We start from the raw sequence: 16205 nt of genomic DNA, 5'->3' as shown, positions 1-16205 counted from the left end.
ATGGTAGAAGTTTTAAAAAATACGTCAACATTCACAATGTCGAACAATTCAAAAGATAATTTTTAATAATGTCAAAAAGAGAAAAATATATGTATATTGAAATTGTATAAGAAAATAGCATAATGCCGACACTTATAGTGACGAACCATACAAAGTTTGTTTTAATATTACATAAAAGTTACGCTTTCAAGAAAAAATGTGTTATCATAAGCATGAAACGAACTTACCAGTTGGTAATCCATTCTCGACTGAACACAAAACTGACACTCTCTATTCAAAAGATGTTTTTATTAATGACGAAAACTGAAAATTACATGTATATATTTTAAATTATATGAAACAGGAATAATGCCGACACTTGTAGTGACGAACTATACATAGTTTGTTTGAAAATTACATATGAGTATTACTGTGCATTTTGTCTCGATATGGTACAAGTTTTAAAAAATACGTCAACATTCACAATGTCGAACAATTCAAAAGATAATTTTTAATAACGTATAAAAGAGACAAATATATGTATATTGAAATTGTATAAGAAAAAAACATAATGCCGACACATATAGTGACGAACCATACAAAGTTTGTTTTAAAATTACTTAAAAGTTACGCTTTCAAGAAAATATGTGTTATCACAAGAATGAAACGAACTCACCAGTTGGTAATCCATCCTCGACTGAACACAAAACTGATACTGACAGCAAAACTTCTTGGCGTCCCGAAAACAAACCGTCTTGCTTGTGCCTTCCAAATACCTACCCAGCAAGACGCTCCAAAACAGAAAAAAAAATCTTAGGAGCCGAAAACACGCGCGAAACCGTGAGCCAAATCTATCGGACGACGCAAAACCGAACTGTCCTGCTTGGGCTTCACGAAGCACTACCCAGCAAGACGCTTGAAAACAGGAAAAAAAATCTCCGGCGACGAAAACATGCGCGAAAACGTGAGCCAAATCTATCGGACGACGCAAAACCGAACTGTCCTGCTTGGGCTTCACGAAGCACTACCCAGCAGGACGCTTGGAAACAGGAAAAAAAAAAAAAATTCCGGCGACGAAAACATGCGCGAAACCGTGAGCCAAATTTATCGGACGACGCAAAACCGAACTGTCCTGCTTGGGCTTTACGAAGCACTACCCAGCAAGACACTTGAAAACAGGAAAAAAAAAATCTCCGGCGACGAAAACATGCGCGAAACCGTGAGCCAAATTTATCGGACGACGCAAAACCGAACTGTCCTGCTTGGGCTTCACGAAGCACTCAATACGTGCATCCTTATTTCGGATAAGGAACAAAATAGCAAATTTTCACGGAATTCGGAGACCCACTAGATCGGTTTTTCATGGAATGGCTGTATTTCTGTCGGATCCATAATATATGTATATACAAGCTATACCATAAAAATGAAGTTTCCCTCGATGCACAAGGATTACTTTCGGAGTCCAGTGGTTTGCATCGAAGGAGATCTTGCCGAAATTTCAATCCGGTGCATTTTTAAATTCCAGAACTCACATTGAAATTCGAGAAACAAAAAAAAATTCTTAGGTTTTGCTTACGGAATCCGAGTTTTTGTATTGAAATCCCAGAAATCTTCTAAATGTAAATAAAAATCTTTAGAAATTATACCAGTATCACCGAAATTATTGAACTTCCTGAATAAAAGCTACTGAAATCATGGAATTTTCAACCAAAATCTTAAAATTTCCGTCGAAATGCCAACACTTCAGCAATCGAGAGATTTTTTTTTTCCAAATTCCATCATTCCTTCTAAAATTCTAAGATGTTTTGAATCTGCAGAATTCTCTCCGGAATCACAAGATTCTCTAGAATGTTCGAAAATGATCTTCCAAATTTCCAGAATTACCATAAAACACCTGAATTCTTACCGAAATCTATGAATTTTCTAAAACTTTAGCAACCTCCTAAATCTTAAAACACTCCAAATAAAAACCCGAACTCTCAATTTCTATTGAAATCCCAGAACTCCCATAAAAATCGCAGAATTCTTACAGGAATCCAAGGATTTCAACTAGATGCCCAGAACTCGCGCCGAAATTTTTGATCATCCATTGAAATCCAGCATTCGGACCAAAAATTTCTAAAACCTTCACGATTTCTGTAGGTTCCTATAAATCCCGGATTTCTTACTTAACACCCATAACTTTCATCGAAAACGGAGAATTCATATAAGAATCCTTAGAGTTCCTACAGAATTCGCAGAAATCCTTGCAAAATTTTAAAATTCCCACCCATAGAAATCTCAGATAGAGGGGCCCAGATAACCGTAGCGGTAAACACGCAGCTATTCAGCATGACCGCTGGTCGAGGGTCTTTTCGTAAAGGAAATTTTTTTTCGATTCCCAGGGCATAGAGTATCTTCGTACCTGCCACACGATATACACATGCAAAAATGGTCAATCGGCAAAGAAAGCTCTCAGTTAATAACTGTGGAAGTGCTCATAAGAACACTAAGCTGAGAAGCAAGCTATGTCCCAGTTGGGACGTAAAGCCAGAAAGAAATCGCAGAATTGCTTTCAGGATCTAAGAATTCATGGATTTTAACAAGAACCCAACACTGCTCCTCATAATTTCTTCCGTAATCGTAGTTTGTCTTCAATATATCTTAGGGTTCATTGGAATTTCAGAGTTTCCATAGGTATTTCAGAATTCTTACTGGAATCGTAGAAAACTCTTTGAATCTTCGGAATTCTAGCCTAAATCTTAGAATACCAACAATTTCAACTGAAATCTCAGAACAAAGAAGTTTTGATAACTTAGAACTTCCATTGCAATCTCAAAATTCATACCAGTGTCTTGAAGCTTCCTCCAAGATTTTTGAACACAAATTGGGATCCGAAATTCAAAAATATAGAACATGCACCATAAACCACTAGAATCACTAACTCTCACTAAAACTAACTCCTATCGAAAGTCCAATATTTCTATTGATAGTAATATAACTTACCAGAATCGAAGAATACCCTGGAATATCTACATGCACGCAAGCAGTATTCCTACTGAAATCCCAGGATTTCGGATTCCAAGAATTTCCACTAATTTCCAGAAATGCGTATAGTAACCCTAAAAGCTTCTACCGGATTCTTGGTAATCTCTACAACATATCAGGACTCAACTCTTTTCAAATCATAGATTCACCAAAGGATGTGATACTTCCTATTGAATCGCGCTCTTAAAAAAGTAGACTTACGATGTACCTATCGAATTCTTGTTGGACTGACGTACCGTAATTTCAGGTGAAATTGATCATTTTTCACGGTTTTTCTAGTCTGTTTTCTATAATGTTAACAATGCCAAACAACTAAATGCAGGAAAACAAGTACGAAGGTGAGCCTCATCGACTTATGTACCGAAATTTTCTAACAAATGACATTTTAGTGTTAACAAATACCTCTAAAATGAAAAATCAGATCATCTCATTTCGGGGTGAAATTGATCACTTGTCAATGCCATTATTGTTAGTTCCCAAAACAACTCTATATGATCAATTTGAGCTCCCTGAATCCGAATATGCTTGTCAGATTCTTAACAATGCAATATTAATATAAATAACGAATAGTTAAATTTCACGAATTTCGCGGAAAACGCCTAAATGTATGCAATTTTCTAAGGAATTCAATGATATCTAACAGAAATTCAATTATTTCAACCATATGAGCTAATTGGTACGAGTTTTGGTGATGAAATCTGGTTTAGGGATATATCTCAAGCATCCTCACAAAATTTCAGGTTTATACCATGTTCAAATCCTTGCGTATAAATAAAAGTTCATAGCTGTTTGTCAATACTGCACCGTGCATGGTTTTGAAATTTTACGTTATTTTCATTGTACCGTAAAATGGGGTGAAGTTGATCACTTTAGAGCGATTCTGTTCTACAGTCCCTAGTAGGACATGTATTATCATTCAAATATTTTTAAAACCTGTACTGGTTGGATGTTTATCGAATTATAAAAACGAAATTTTGACAAAATGTTTCCATAATAATAAAAACATTTTTTAGAAATCAAAATGTGGAGTTTTTGATTCCGGGGTAAAGTTGATCAGTTACTGCAGAGTTCTGTTTGATCTTTCGACCTTGACACTTGCTTTTGCCGGGGCGAGCGACGAGGGCAGGATCAAACATATCGCGCGTCGGTCTCGTAAGTGAAAAAGTGGCGTGATCGGTGAGTTCGGTTGGAGTAACTGAAAAAGTGCCGCGATCGGTCGCGCGCTTATTTTTTGTTCCTGAGTGCTTTTTTATAGCCGAGCAAACGAGTGAAGCCGAAAGTGGATTGTGGCTGCTCAGTCAAGGATAATGGATCAATTGGTGAGCTCGTTTCATGCTACTATTTCTAATCTATAAAATATGTATGATTGCACATTCAATCGTTACAATGGTGGGATGTAAATATGATTTTTCAACAAACTATGGATGATTCGTCACTGTGAGTGTCGACACAAACTCTGATTCATGATTTATTCATGTTTAACATTTTTTTTTCAGAACACCTCTTATATACCTTTATTTTTGTAATTAAAAAAACTTTGAATGGTTCGACACTACAAGTGTAGACTTGCGAAAGGTTCACTTTATTCAACAAACTTTGGATGGTTCGCCACTGTAAGTGTCGGCATAAGAATAAGAGTGTTCTATGATGTCCCAACCAATCGAGTTTTTTGTGTCTTTTCAAATGAGTAAAAAATAATAACACATGCTTTCGTCCTGACAGCTGTAGGAATGTTACATTTAGGTATTTGTTCAACAAACTTTGAATGGTTCGTCACCTCAAGTGTCGGCATAATTTTCCTCTACATAGAAATTGTTCATATCCTATGAAAATATTATATTTACGTATTAGCATGTATATATCTCACAAATCATTGTTTATCATGGTCTAATCGCTTATCAAAGTGAATCCTATGACCCAACGATCCTCCCCATTAACAAACATCCCTCCCAGTAACCTTTGTGGAGATGCAGAGGCAAACACGGTCTCCAAATAGCAAAGGTTACACACTAACATTCCTTCCCCCAATCCCACCTGACTGCAAGAACGTGGCCGGCGCCGTTATTGACCCTGTATAAATAGAGGCACTGAATTATGCACACTGAAGAAGATTATGGCCAATCCCAGCCGAACTTCTAGTTGATTCTTTGTGCATTTTCACTGACTTCGGTCAATCACGGAATAGCAACCATTGATATGTGTAGTCAGTCTAAGCTAAGCTAAGCTAAGGGGTAAAGTTGATCAGTTACTGCAGTCAATTTCCTAAAGTAAAGAGTTACGCTATTTACTCAATTTGGGGTCACTGAATCTAAATCAAGTCTCAAAAATCTTACAACTTGTTGATTAATCGGTCAATTTTAGAATTGCATGTTGTGAATTACAGAATACACCACAGTAAACGCCGAAAGGTATGCAATTTTCTTTGAAATTAGCAGCTCGCTCACAAAAAGAACATTATTTTCTCTGAAAATGATTTTTCATCATCAAGGCAAATTCAAAACTGGATTCACAGAACATATCTGGAATGTATGTAATTGTTTATTTAAATGATATCTTTATATAGCCTTGGCAATAGCCGATTGTTTGGAAGAGAACCCTTCAACAGTCCATCAAACATTTCCTAAAAAAATGTCAAACCAAATTTAGGAACATCAAGAACAGCTATCAAGTAATGCGACATCATATAAATTGTGATAATTGAAATCGTATCATAGCTCTCTTAACAGTTTATACATGCGGATACATGAATGATCAACTTCTCCCCACTGATCAACTACACCCCGAATTGCGGTAATAAACATTCTTTAACGCAAAAAACTTCACAACACACAGTTCTACAATAGTTACGACAAGCAACGTTCATTTACTGTAGCTTACATTGATATTTGTGCTCCATTACGAATAAACAAAATCGTGTGATACGATGATCAATTTCACCCTTCTGATCAATTACACCCGATTTTACGGTATGGCCAATATTTTGCCATCTATAAAGCCCTTTTAAAAAAAAATCATACTCACTGCTGTACAGATCAGTTTCAGAATCCCATCCATCATTGTGATATATGAGGAATATATAAACTGCTTTGAAAACAGCCTCTTTGCGGTGGTAAGCAACATTTCTATAGTTTTGCATAAAAAATCATAAAAATTTCCAACTAACATCGAGAGGGATGGGCTAGGGGGCATCAATGTGCTGTAATAGAGGTGAGGAGATGCTTCTGTGTAATACACACCTGCTTGAATGTATTAATGCACCGCTTGTGTTTTTACGCAGCAAGCCTTTGCATCTTGACTACGTGTGACGTCATACAGTTTGTTATCGAATGTTTCTGAGGCTTCGTTGCTAGCAACCCTTCTGTTACCAAGGTTGTTATGTGCTGTTATTCAAACAAAAACATGAATAAAGCATGCAAAGATGGCACTTCAAGTAATTAATTCAATTGAGTTCTAACTTTTGTTTTATTTTAGGACGAAAGCTTGAACGAAGGAAATAGAGGCATGAAAAACAGAGACCTAATGGAACTGATGGAAATGCTGGAATAATTTCACGTTTCCAAATCCTTCGAGTGAGCTAACAAGTTCATGGTTGCAGTGCTGAAAGTCTTTATAATTGGAAAAAGAACGTAACCCGCAGATTTGCCACAGATTCGAAGATGAAGGTCCTGAATAAAATTATAGAACTGTTACGTCGAGGTATTTGGTGCAGTTTTTTTCTGTTCTGCTTTTAAATAGTTCCACAATGTGAAACGTTCCGTACCGGCTAACGGCATGATGAAACTATATGACGACACCCCCTCTTAGCTTAATGTTTGTTGTAATATAACACTACACTAACACAAGCACACATCGACTATCTCCTCACCCCTTCTATATCACATTGAGGGGGCAGGCGTCAACTTCCAGCGCCACCAAAAACATAATCCTAAGGGTTTGCTGCCAAATGCTGGCTACAGAATTCGACTTGATTCGTATATGACTGAGATACAGCCATTTTCACATGAACACTCCTATATAAATCCGGATTCACCGGTGTCCTCTTCCGAGAGGACCGTAATGGTCCAAAATGCCAACGTTGGTCTGAGTTCATCATTTTGACCAGTTTGGGGAACAAAAATCTGCATGACATTTTTTCTCATTATGCTTAAAAACAATGCTATAGAAAAACACAAAAAAGCCAAGGTTTTTCGAGTCACACAAAAGCGGGTAGGAGTATGGAGGGATGAGTCACCCATCAATATATAGGTACACTAATCCCCTTTCCATAACTTTTTAAAGAATTGGATTCGGATGACTATTGACTGAGATCGAAACATTTTTGTAAACTAAGGTCCGTGCTGCCACTTTATCACGTTATAGGTATCACGTGACATTGACAATTGAATATTGTGAGTATCTTCTTTCCCCGTGGAAAAAGTAATCGGAAAAAAGTTTTCCCTGGTGATCGTTTCTGAATGAGTATCGGGTGGCAATATTTTCAGATACTTTATTGAGTATGGCAATAGTTATAAAGCCACAAGTTGCAAAATTATTATTTTTTTCAGCACGAGTCGTTCAGGATAATTACGACAAGTGCTGAAACAGTTTGCAATTAGTTGTTTACAACATTTATTGCAATTACTAAGTTAGAGTTGGATTATTGAAAATGGATTATTTCTAGGAACATAAACATGTTTCAAGAGAACCCACATGGAAATCTAAACGTGCAATGAAATTAAAATTAAAATGCACCAACGATTTTCAACCGACTACATTTATCTGTTAACTCTACCAAAACATAGTCAACATCACTACACAAGAAAATATATTCCGTTTATATAACCACAGTTGCATTATTTATGACTAGAAACATTCTTGATTTGACAATTTTTGCATTCTACTTTTGACCACACTGTGTTGTACGGTGGGTGTCATTGATTGAAATACAATGCTTTATAGTAGATACTATATAGACATGATCACATTTACTGCACTACTCAGTGATTTGTACCAGATTATAGTAAACTTAACCCTCTAATATCCAACCCCGCCTTAAGACGGGGTACACTTTGGAATTTTGTTTATTTTGTCGTAGCTCGGAAATCAAAATGATTTTATTTTTGGCTTAAACCTTGACTCATAACACGCATATAAGAAAAGTTTTTTATGACTGTTGAAACTTTTTTGTATTTTTGAAAATTGTTTGAAAAATTGTATTCTTATATAACCTACAAATACCCGGGGTACATTTAACGTGTAATATAAAAAATCGTACCTTTTATATTTTTCTACGATCAACCTATCACAAAAGAAGAGCTTGGTGATATTAAAATAATTTGAAACCTGTTTTTCCGTTAATCGCACGGAAAATAAACATATTTCCAGAAAAATATTAAAAATTTAATATTGTTAAAAGTATCATAAAAAGTTGAATTTTAATTATTGCCTAAAATCAGTAACTAGAAGAGGCTTCAAGAAAAAATGTAAAAGTGTAGGGCTGTTCAAAAATAAAAATTATAAAAATCAAAAGTCAAAATTCATAGATTTGCGAATAAAAATAAATAATTGCCCAAAACGTGTTTAGAACGATTTTAGATAACTCAAAATGATATTTAGATCGAAAATAAAAATTTGGGTATTAGAGGGTTAACAGATTTTTGTAGTCGGTTCAAAATCGTTGGTGCAGTTCTTAATTCTGCCATGGATTTGGTAGATTATACAACAACATTTGTTTGAGTGTAGTAAGAGCCTTATATTTTTCAATCACGTAGGCTGTGATACAGTTGAATAACTGTCTCGAATTTTCACGCCTTCATTGCTATATTCAGCATTCGAAGACAAACTAGGTAAGGTGTCGGCCAGGGTAAACGCGTCGCGCGAAGCGACGCGAAAATCCTTTTGAGTGTGACATTTCATTATTAATAATTGTTATTCCTTCCCGTGCAATTTTCGCTTTGCTTCCTAATTCGCTTCTACCCTGTCATCACCCTAAAACGTCGTACACAGTTGTCTCACTTAAAGGCTCCCCCGAATCAACGCGATTTTTTTTTCACCGAGTTTAACATTTTTTTTTAAGAATCATGTCATATAATATTTATTGCTGACAAAAATATAACATACAAAAACTTTAGTAGAAAAATTCTAATAAAACGTTTTTTCACTAATTTGGTCTTATTTTGCCAATAACTCTAAAACAGTAGGCTGTGGATATTTGATGTCTTCGAGAGAGTTGTTTATTTTATCAAAATGCACAACTTTGCCGAACATGCTAAGTCTCTAGAACGTCACAGTATAAAGTTACATCGTGGCGCCACCTATGCGAACGATATACAAACTATCCGATTATGTCAGTAGATGGTCCTCGTTGTTACAAAAAACTTTTTCGAAGACACCAAATGCCTGAAATGTTTCGCTACCGAGTTATTAATTTTGTCCCGCCAGATTGCGTCCCTGGCCCATAGTGCATTGAGAAATCCAGAGAAGTTTAACGAATGGTGTATGTACGCACTCAGATATAAGTTTGGCAACTTCGGAAGCAGAACTGAAAAGTGATGCGGAACCATATTGATATGGTTCCGAACATATTCCTAATTGGCCACTTCCCTCAGGGCACCTGGAAACTACTATGGAGTGGTCAGTACGTTTTATGGTTCTAAATATGCTACCGGAAGCATCATCTTGAAATTTGATTGACCATATTTTCCGGAGCCTGTTTTAGGGAAGTGGTCATATTTCTGACAATTTTCAACGAGTCTTAATGTGTCCGGCGGTATTCAACTTCCTATTAAATTCAGTTTTTATGAAAATTGTTAACATCTATACAGCTTCACATCGCACATAAATACAAGCGACAGAAAAAATGACATTTGGACATGACCTCGGAAAATCCGAAACATCTCCGGTGTCCGGTGGCCTATATGCATGTGCGAGAAAGTTCCTAAAATAAGACCAAATTTGCCGTCGACTACTTCCAGATGCATCCAATTTGATACATTTTTCATAATGTTATGATCATTTGAAATTGGGCCAAATTTTGCCTATCCTCTATATTTGCAAAATTGTGAGGCATTCTTCCAGGAAACGGAGGTAGTAAACAACAACAAAAGAATAATTCCGTAAACCCATTATCCATAACAACTCCCTTGTTCACTGAATGGCAGCATCATACCTCATTTCGTCGACTTGCTTCCGAAGACAGTCTTATCTTTCCAAATTCGAAACGGTACCGTAACCTGAAAAAGCAGCAAGGCACCGGATCATGTGAACCCCTGAGAAGATATGGAACAAACTTTTCACTTTTACAAGCAAAGAGCACCACCGAGAAAATCCGCCAAACAAACATTCGAATTTGCATTTTTTTCTCTCAGACCAAATTCAAAATTCCTATAGCAGAATCCTCCGCCACCCCAAAACTTTCTTGGAATCCAGATCTCGGCTGAAGCTGAATGGGAGCCGTAAAAAGTCTTTTCCAATTTTGCTGCCGGTTCCATTCGCACGGATAATTCCTTCGAGAGTGTAACCGTCTAGCTAGGTGGGAATCATAAATTTTGGTTGCACCGAAAACGCCTTCATCAGTGCCCGTGAAAAAGTAAACGAACGAAAACCGCTCGCACCTGAAGAAAACTTATAGAAGATTACATTTGGCTTCTTGGTCTGTTCTTTCACTCTCGACGACCGTTCCGATGGAGTCGAGTTTTTTTTTGTGTCCTATTTTCCATTCATTGGCAGGTGCCTTCTGCTGGTCTAATTTTGAACGGGCAAAAGGTTGATACGCCAATTGAAGGTTTTTCATAGAAAATTATGATAAAAAGAAAGGTAGTTTTGAACATAAGTAAGAGTTGTCGATAAGACTCATTTTTTTGACATATAATGATACATCGAACATAGTCCATAGTAGTTAATCCCTAACAATTGAATAAGACATAATATGATCCCCAGTTGGAATTCTTATCGTCCAGATTCTAAAAACATAAAAATAGTTCGATTTGATTCACGGAAAATATTAAAAACTTCAACATAAATCTTACTGAAAATCACCTTTAAGAGAAGCAGTGTGAAAAAGTAATTGAGGATGTGGCTCAGGAAGTAGTTTGAAACGAAATATTTTAACCATTTTATGTGTAAAGTTTTGCTCGTCTTTCGATATTCAGAAACTGTGATTTATAGTACAAAATGGATATGTTTTCAATTCAGCAGTTCTTGAATTGCTAATTTAAAAACGCAAAAAGTATGCTGTGAATGTGCTGCCGGAAAAGTGCGACTTAAAATCACTTCTCACGTAATGAAAAACTTTTTCGTTCATCGTTCGACACCTTGCTCGACGGATCAGGGTGATATAAATCGGAAAAATGTGGTAGGATAGGACCTGAAAGTTTTACAGCTCATTAAAAAAATCTCGTTAGAGTGGCTCGATATCAGAGATATAGAAGTGAAAAGTACGTATGTACGTTGCTAGTCTTGCTTCGCGGATACTGTGATGCTAGTAATAAATGAGTTCTTCTTCATTGCGTTATTGTTCTACTAGAATTGAGCTTGCTTATCATTTCAGTGTGAATTTCCATCATAACCAGAGCAGTCGTCGTGTGAATGGATATCTGATAAATTTAATCGATCAGATTATAATCTAAGAGCCGCTTTTGTTCATCGGTTGAGCTACACAGAGCCCCAACTTTATAGATAAAAATATCCAGACCTAATATTGTGATTTTTGCATTTTATCGAAAGCGACGATTTGTAACCTCGCCAGAATCGTCGCCAGCTAACCAACTGCTTCAAATTTGACGTTTCAGTAGTCTTACCTACATAACAGTGAATCACCTCCTCTGATTCATTTGCTGGTGACGATTTTGCCGGTATGTTTGAAAGTTGGCGGCATGTTTTGTTGGCCATGAAACAGACAATATTTTCAACATATTCAACAACTTAAAGAAAACACATCGTCTAACGATTTTCTGTTTTTCTATTTATTTCAGCGCAATGTGGATCTACACCTTCATCAGCCTTGCTCTTAGCAGGATATTAGATATCACAGCCTTTTCCATCAATACAGATAATCAGGTAAAACCTTGCTTTAAACAACAAAATTATAAAAAATCTTTTTACCTGCCTTAGCAAAGCTGGAGATCATATTGAAAACTAATTTTGATGATGTGATGTTTCAGATTTTGATAACTCAGTTTGTTGTCATTTTGGTCGTTTTAACGGTGGAAATATCAAAACAGAGAGCAAAAAAATGTTCCCATGAAATCAAATTGAAAACTATTTTTGCTGTCAGTGAAAGCAAATGGAAAACTGTTTCAGCTATCATTGAGAGCAAACTGAGAACTCACTGAAATATTTATATTTTTGCTTGATATCGAAACGAGCCTGCAACAACATAAATGGTTTATTCATAATATTAACACAACTTTCATAGATGTAATCGCAAGTCAGTCCCATCAGCATTTTCGTCAAAGTTGAGTTGATCTCAGTTTTCAACATACCTTCCAATGCTCTTTCAGCTGCACTAAGGAGATAATATGATTTATTCGAAAAAACAGCAAGTTAAATTGTACCATAATGAAAAGTAACCGCATTTCAATCCTACTACAGATTTCCGCACTGTTTTACACAAAAATGAATCGTGTTATGATCATCTAATATTTCGAAAGATATCGTAGTTAAAGGCAAATTGTAAAAGTTTCATTAAGATTTCAACATGTTCCAATCCTCTACAATACAAAACTTCAACATTACCAAAAAAATTAAATGATATCAAAATGAAAACAAAAAATGATATCTAATATAATCAAGACAAATAGATATCAAATTATGATACCGACTTAACGCTGAAAACAGAATATGTGCTATGTTGGACTTCATTCGGGTATACGTTCATATTTTTGATTGATATTGAAACAAGTCTGCCACAAAATAAATGCTTTATTTTTATATTGTCAGATTGTTTATACATGTAGCGCAAATAATTAATAGAAAAACAAAAAATGAAAATGAGATTACCTTGTACCTTTGAATTCCGCCGCTTAATGCTTATCTTTGACAGATATGCGTATTTGGACTACCACTTGCAGTCTTTTTCCAAGAAAACCTTGAGCACTCCAACGATTCATCTCCAGTTATTTTCTCAGAGATTACCCCGAGTTGTTTCCAAAGACTTCACTAGGAGTTCCTCCAGATATTTTTTTCATTTATCCTTCAACCAAATTCTACAGTTGCTACTAAGGAAATCGATGGAAGAATCACCTGATACAATCATAGATGACTTAGGCCTTCCTTGAAAAATATCTTTGGAGGCCTTCCTTGAAAAGAATCTTTGGAGAAATTCCAGGGTAATTTCTATAGTTATCCTTGTCAATATCCAGGTCATATTCTTAAGATATCAAAAACAAAATTCTTGAAGAAATTCCTTGGAAGAGTTCTTGGAGGAATTCCACAGGAAAAAATCCATCCAGTAATAGGAGCAGTAACACTGTCGTATGTCGTAATGAAGAATTACAGTAAAAAAGAGAAATGTCAGATTCTCTATTCTTCTGATTAATTTCAGGTTACATTTTGTTTTTCTGTTTCCTGTTTGATCCAATTTCGGTCTCTTTTTGGTTCCTGTCTTGTCTCTTTTTGGTCCATTTTTTCATGCTAGAGTTCTTTAAAGTTCCTATATTCAAGGCACTTAAACGCTACCAGGTCTGCAATGTGATCGATAGAGCTATTTTCAAAATAAATAATTAAGTCCTACTACTTGCTCGCAAATATATAAATTGCATTCAAAGCTAGTCTTAAACTTCGTCGAGAAAGCTTTCGTTGTAGTTGAAAAATACATTTTGGAAAATCATGAAGAACTGAAAAAAAATGATGGCACTCAACTTGTTCATCCAAATCGTTTTTGAATCTTTCTTGATCTTTATGATTCTTGTTAAGCCAACAGAATCCCATTCTGAATATGTTGGAATATGTTATTCTAATAATTTTACATATTGAAGCTTATTTCCAAAAAAATCGCCAATAATTCCAAATTTATTCAATAAAATGAATCTTTCAAATCATAGGATGCGTTTCCAAAAGGTTTGTACTATTGCATTGATTCTAATTATTCGTGAAATTTTAACTATAAATATTTTTGCCGAGACTTTTGGGGCCCCTTAAAAAAAATAAGTCCAAAGTTTTCAAATTTCATGTTTTTATTCTTTTTTCGCAATAAACCCTCCCTTTCCTGAGTTCTGTTTGATCTTTCGACCTTGACACTTGCTTTTCCCGGGGCAAGCGACGAGGGCAGGATCAAACATGTCGCGCGTCGGTCTCGTAAGTGAAAAAGTGGCGTGATCGGTGAGTTCGGTTGGAGTAACTGAAAAAGTGCCGCGATCGGTTAGTTCTGTTTGATCCTTCGACCTTGACGCTTGCTCCTGGGCAGTGCGTCAAGAAAGCCCGAACAGTTTTTTTTTTATTCTTTTTGGGTCGCGCGCTTATTTTTTTTTTTCCTGAGTGCTTTTTTATAGCCGAGCAAACGAGTGAAGCCGAAAGTGGATTGTGGCTGCTCAGTCAAGGATAACGGATCAATTGGTGAGCTCGTTTCATGCTACTATTTCTAATCTATAAAATATGTATGACTGCACATTCAATCGTTACAATGGTGGGATGTAAATATGATTTTTCAACAAACTATGGATGGTTCGTCACTGTGAGTGTCGACACAAACTCTGATTCATGATTTATTTATGTTTCACATTTTTTTCTCAGAACACCTCTTATATACCTTTATTTTTGTAATTAAAAAAAAACTTTGAATGGTTCAACACTACAAGTGTAGACTTGCGAAAGGTTCACTTTATTCAACAAACTTTGGATGGTTCGCCACTGTAAGGCATAAGAATAAGAGTGTTCTATGATGTCCCAACCAATCGAGTTTTTTGTTTCTTTTCAAATGAGTAAAGTATAATAACACATGCTTTCATCCTGACAGCTGTAGGAATGTTACATTTATGTATTTGTTCAACAAACTTTGAATGGTTCGTCACCTCAAGTGTCGGCATAATTTTCCTCTACATAGAAATTGTTCATATCAAATGAAAATATTATATTTACGTATAAGCATGTATATATCTCACAAATCATTGTTTATCATGGTCTAATCGCTTATCAAAGTGAATCCTATGACCCAACGATCCTCCCCATTAACAAACATCCCTCCCAGTAACCTTTGTGGAGATGCAGAGGCAAACACGGTCTCCAAAAAGCAAAGGTTACACACTAACATTCCTTCCCCCAATCCCACCTGACTGCAAGGACGTGGCCGGCGCCGTGATTGACCCTGTATAAATAGAGGCACTGAATTATGCACACTGAAGAAGATTATGGCCAATCCCAGCCGAACTTCTAGTTGATTCTTTGTGCATTTTCACTGACTTCGGTCAATCACGGAATAGCAACCATTGATATGTGTAGTCAGTCTAAGCTAAGCTAAGCTAAGCTTTTTTCGCAATAAACCCTCCCTTCCCTTTTTAGAATTTTCCAATATTTTTCACTTAAACTGAATTAAATTTCCCCTTCCCCAGTCATTTTTCATCGGCACACACTGTAGGTTTAAGCGGAATAAATTTTTTATTTTAAAAAATCATAACTTTTGAACAGGAAATCGTTTGAGCTGCTCTAAAGTTATGATTTTTTAAATAAAAAATCCATTCCGCAGAGACCTGCAGTGTGTGCCGATTTTAAAAATATATATTGTTCGATTTGTTGAGGAATAGTTCTCGTGCACATTTTGAACGAGGAAAAATAAATACTCACACGTCAGTTTATATTACACTTTAATAGAAGCACGCACCTTGCATTCAATGTACAATCCAACAGAATGCGTTACATGTGCGTTACCTGTTGGTTTTGTTAGCTACGACGCCATTCAATATATGGTTAACATGGTGGGAGAATATTTTGGAGTGACAAAATTATTTAGGCGTGAGTCTATTAGAGGGCAAAATCCTCAATAGCTCAAAAAATTAAAAACATGCATCGCTAAAAATTTGACAGTACACGTAAAATTTACCGAACTTTCAAGAAAAAATGAGAACAGCAGTAGCCCCTTTTGTCCTTAGGCCTTCAAAACATGAAAAAACGGAAATTATTGATATTTTAATGTTAAAAAACATTTTTTTGTGAAATTTTATATTAATCTTGAAAAATGAAAATCTCTAGCTTTCATGCCGCCCAAAAAATTGCAAATCGGTCAAGCG

General features: G+C 35.9%; 1 protein-coding gene across 4 annotated transcripts in view; it reads left to right on the top strand.

The window, feature by feature from the left end:
- Positions 1 to 16205, top strand: part of LOC5566834 — a 310372-nt gene that overhangs the window by 186528 nt on the left and 107639 nt on the right. For all 4 annotated transcript variants that reach the window (XM_021842417.1, XM_021842416.1, XM_021842415.1 and 1 more), the window contains one exon: positions 11958 to 12042. In XM_021842417.1, the coding sequence (XP_021698109.1) occupies positions 11962 to 12042 (81 nt within the window). In that variant the 5' untranslated portion in view covers positions 11958 to 11961. The remainder of the gene's footprint in view (positions 1 to 11957; positions 12043 to 16205) is intronic.

Source organism: Aedes aegypti, chromosome 2, assembly GCF_002204515.2.
Source record: "Aedes aegypti strain LVP_AGWG chromosome 2, AaegL5.0 Primary Assembly, whole genome shotgun sequence".
NCBI lineage: Eukaryota > Metazoa > Arthropoda > Insecta > Diptera > Culicidae > Aedes > Aedes aegypti.
This window is presented reverse-complemented; position numbering and strand designations above follow the sequence as displayed.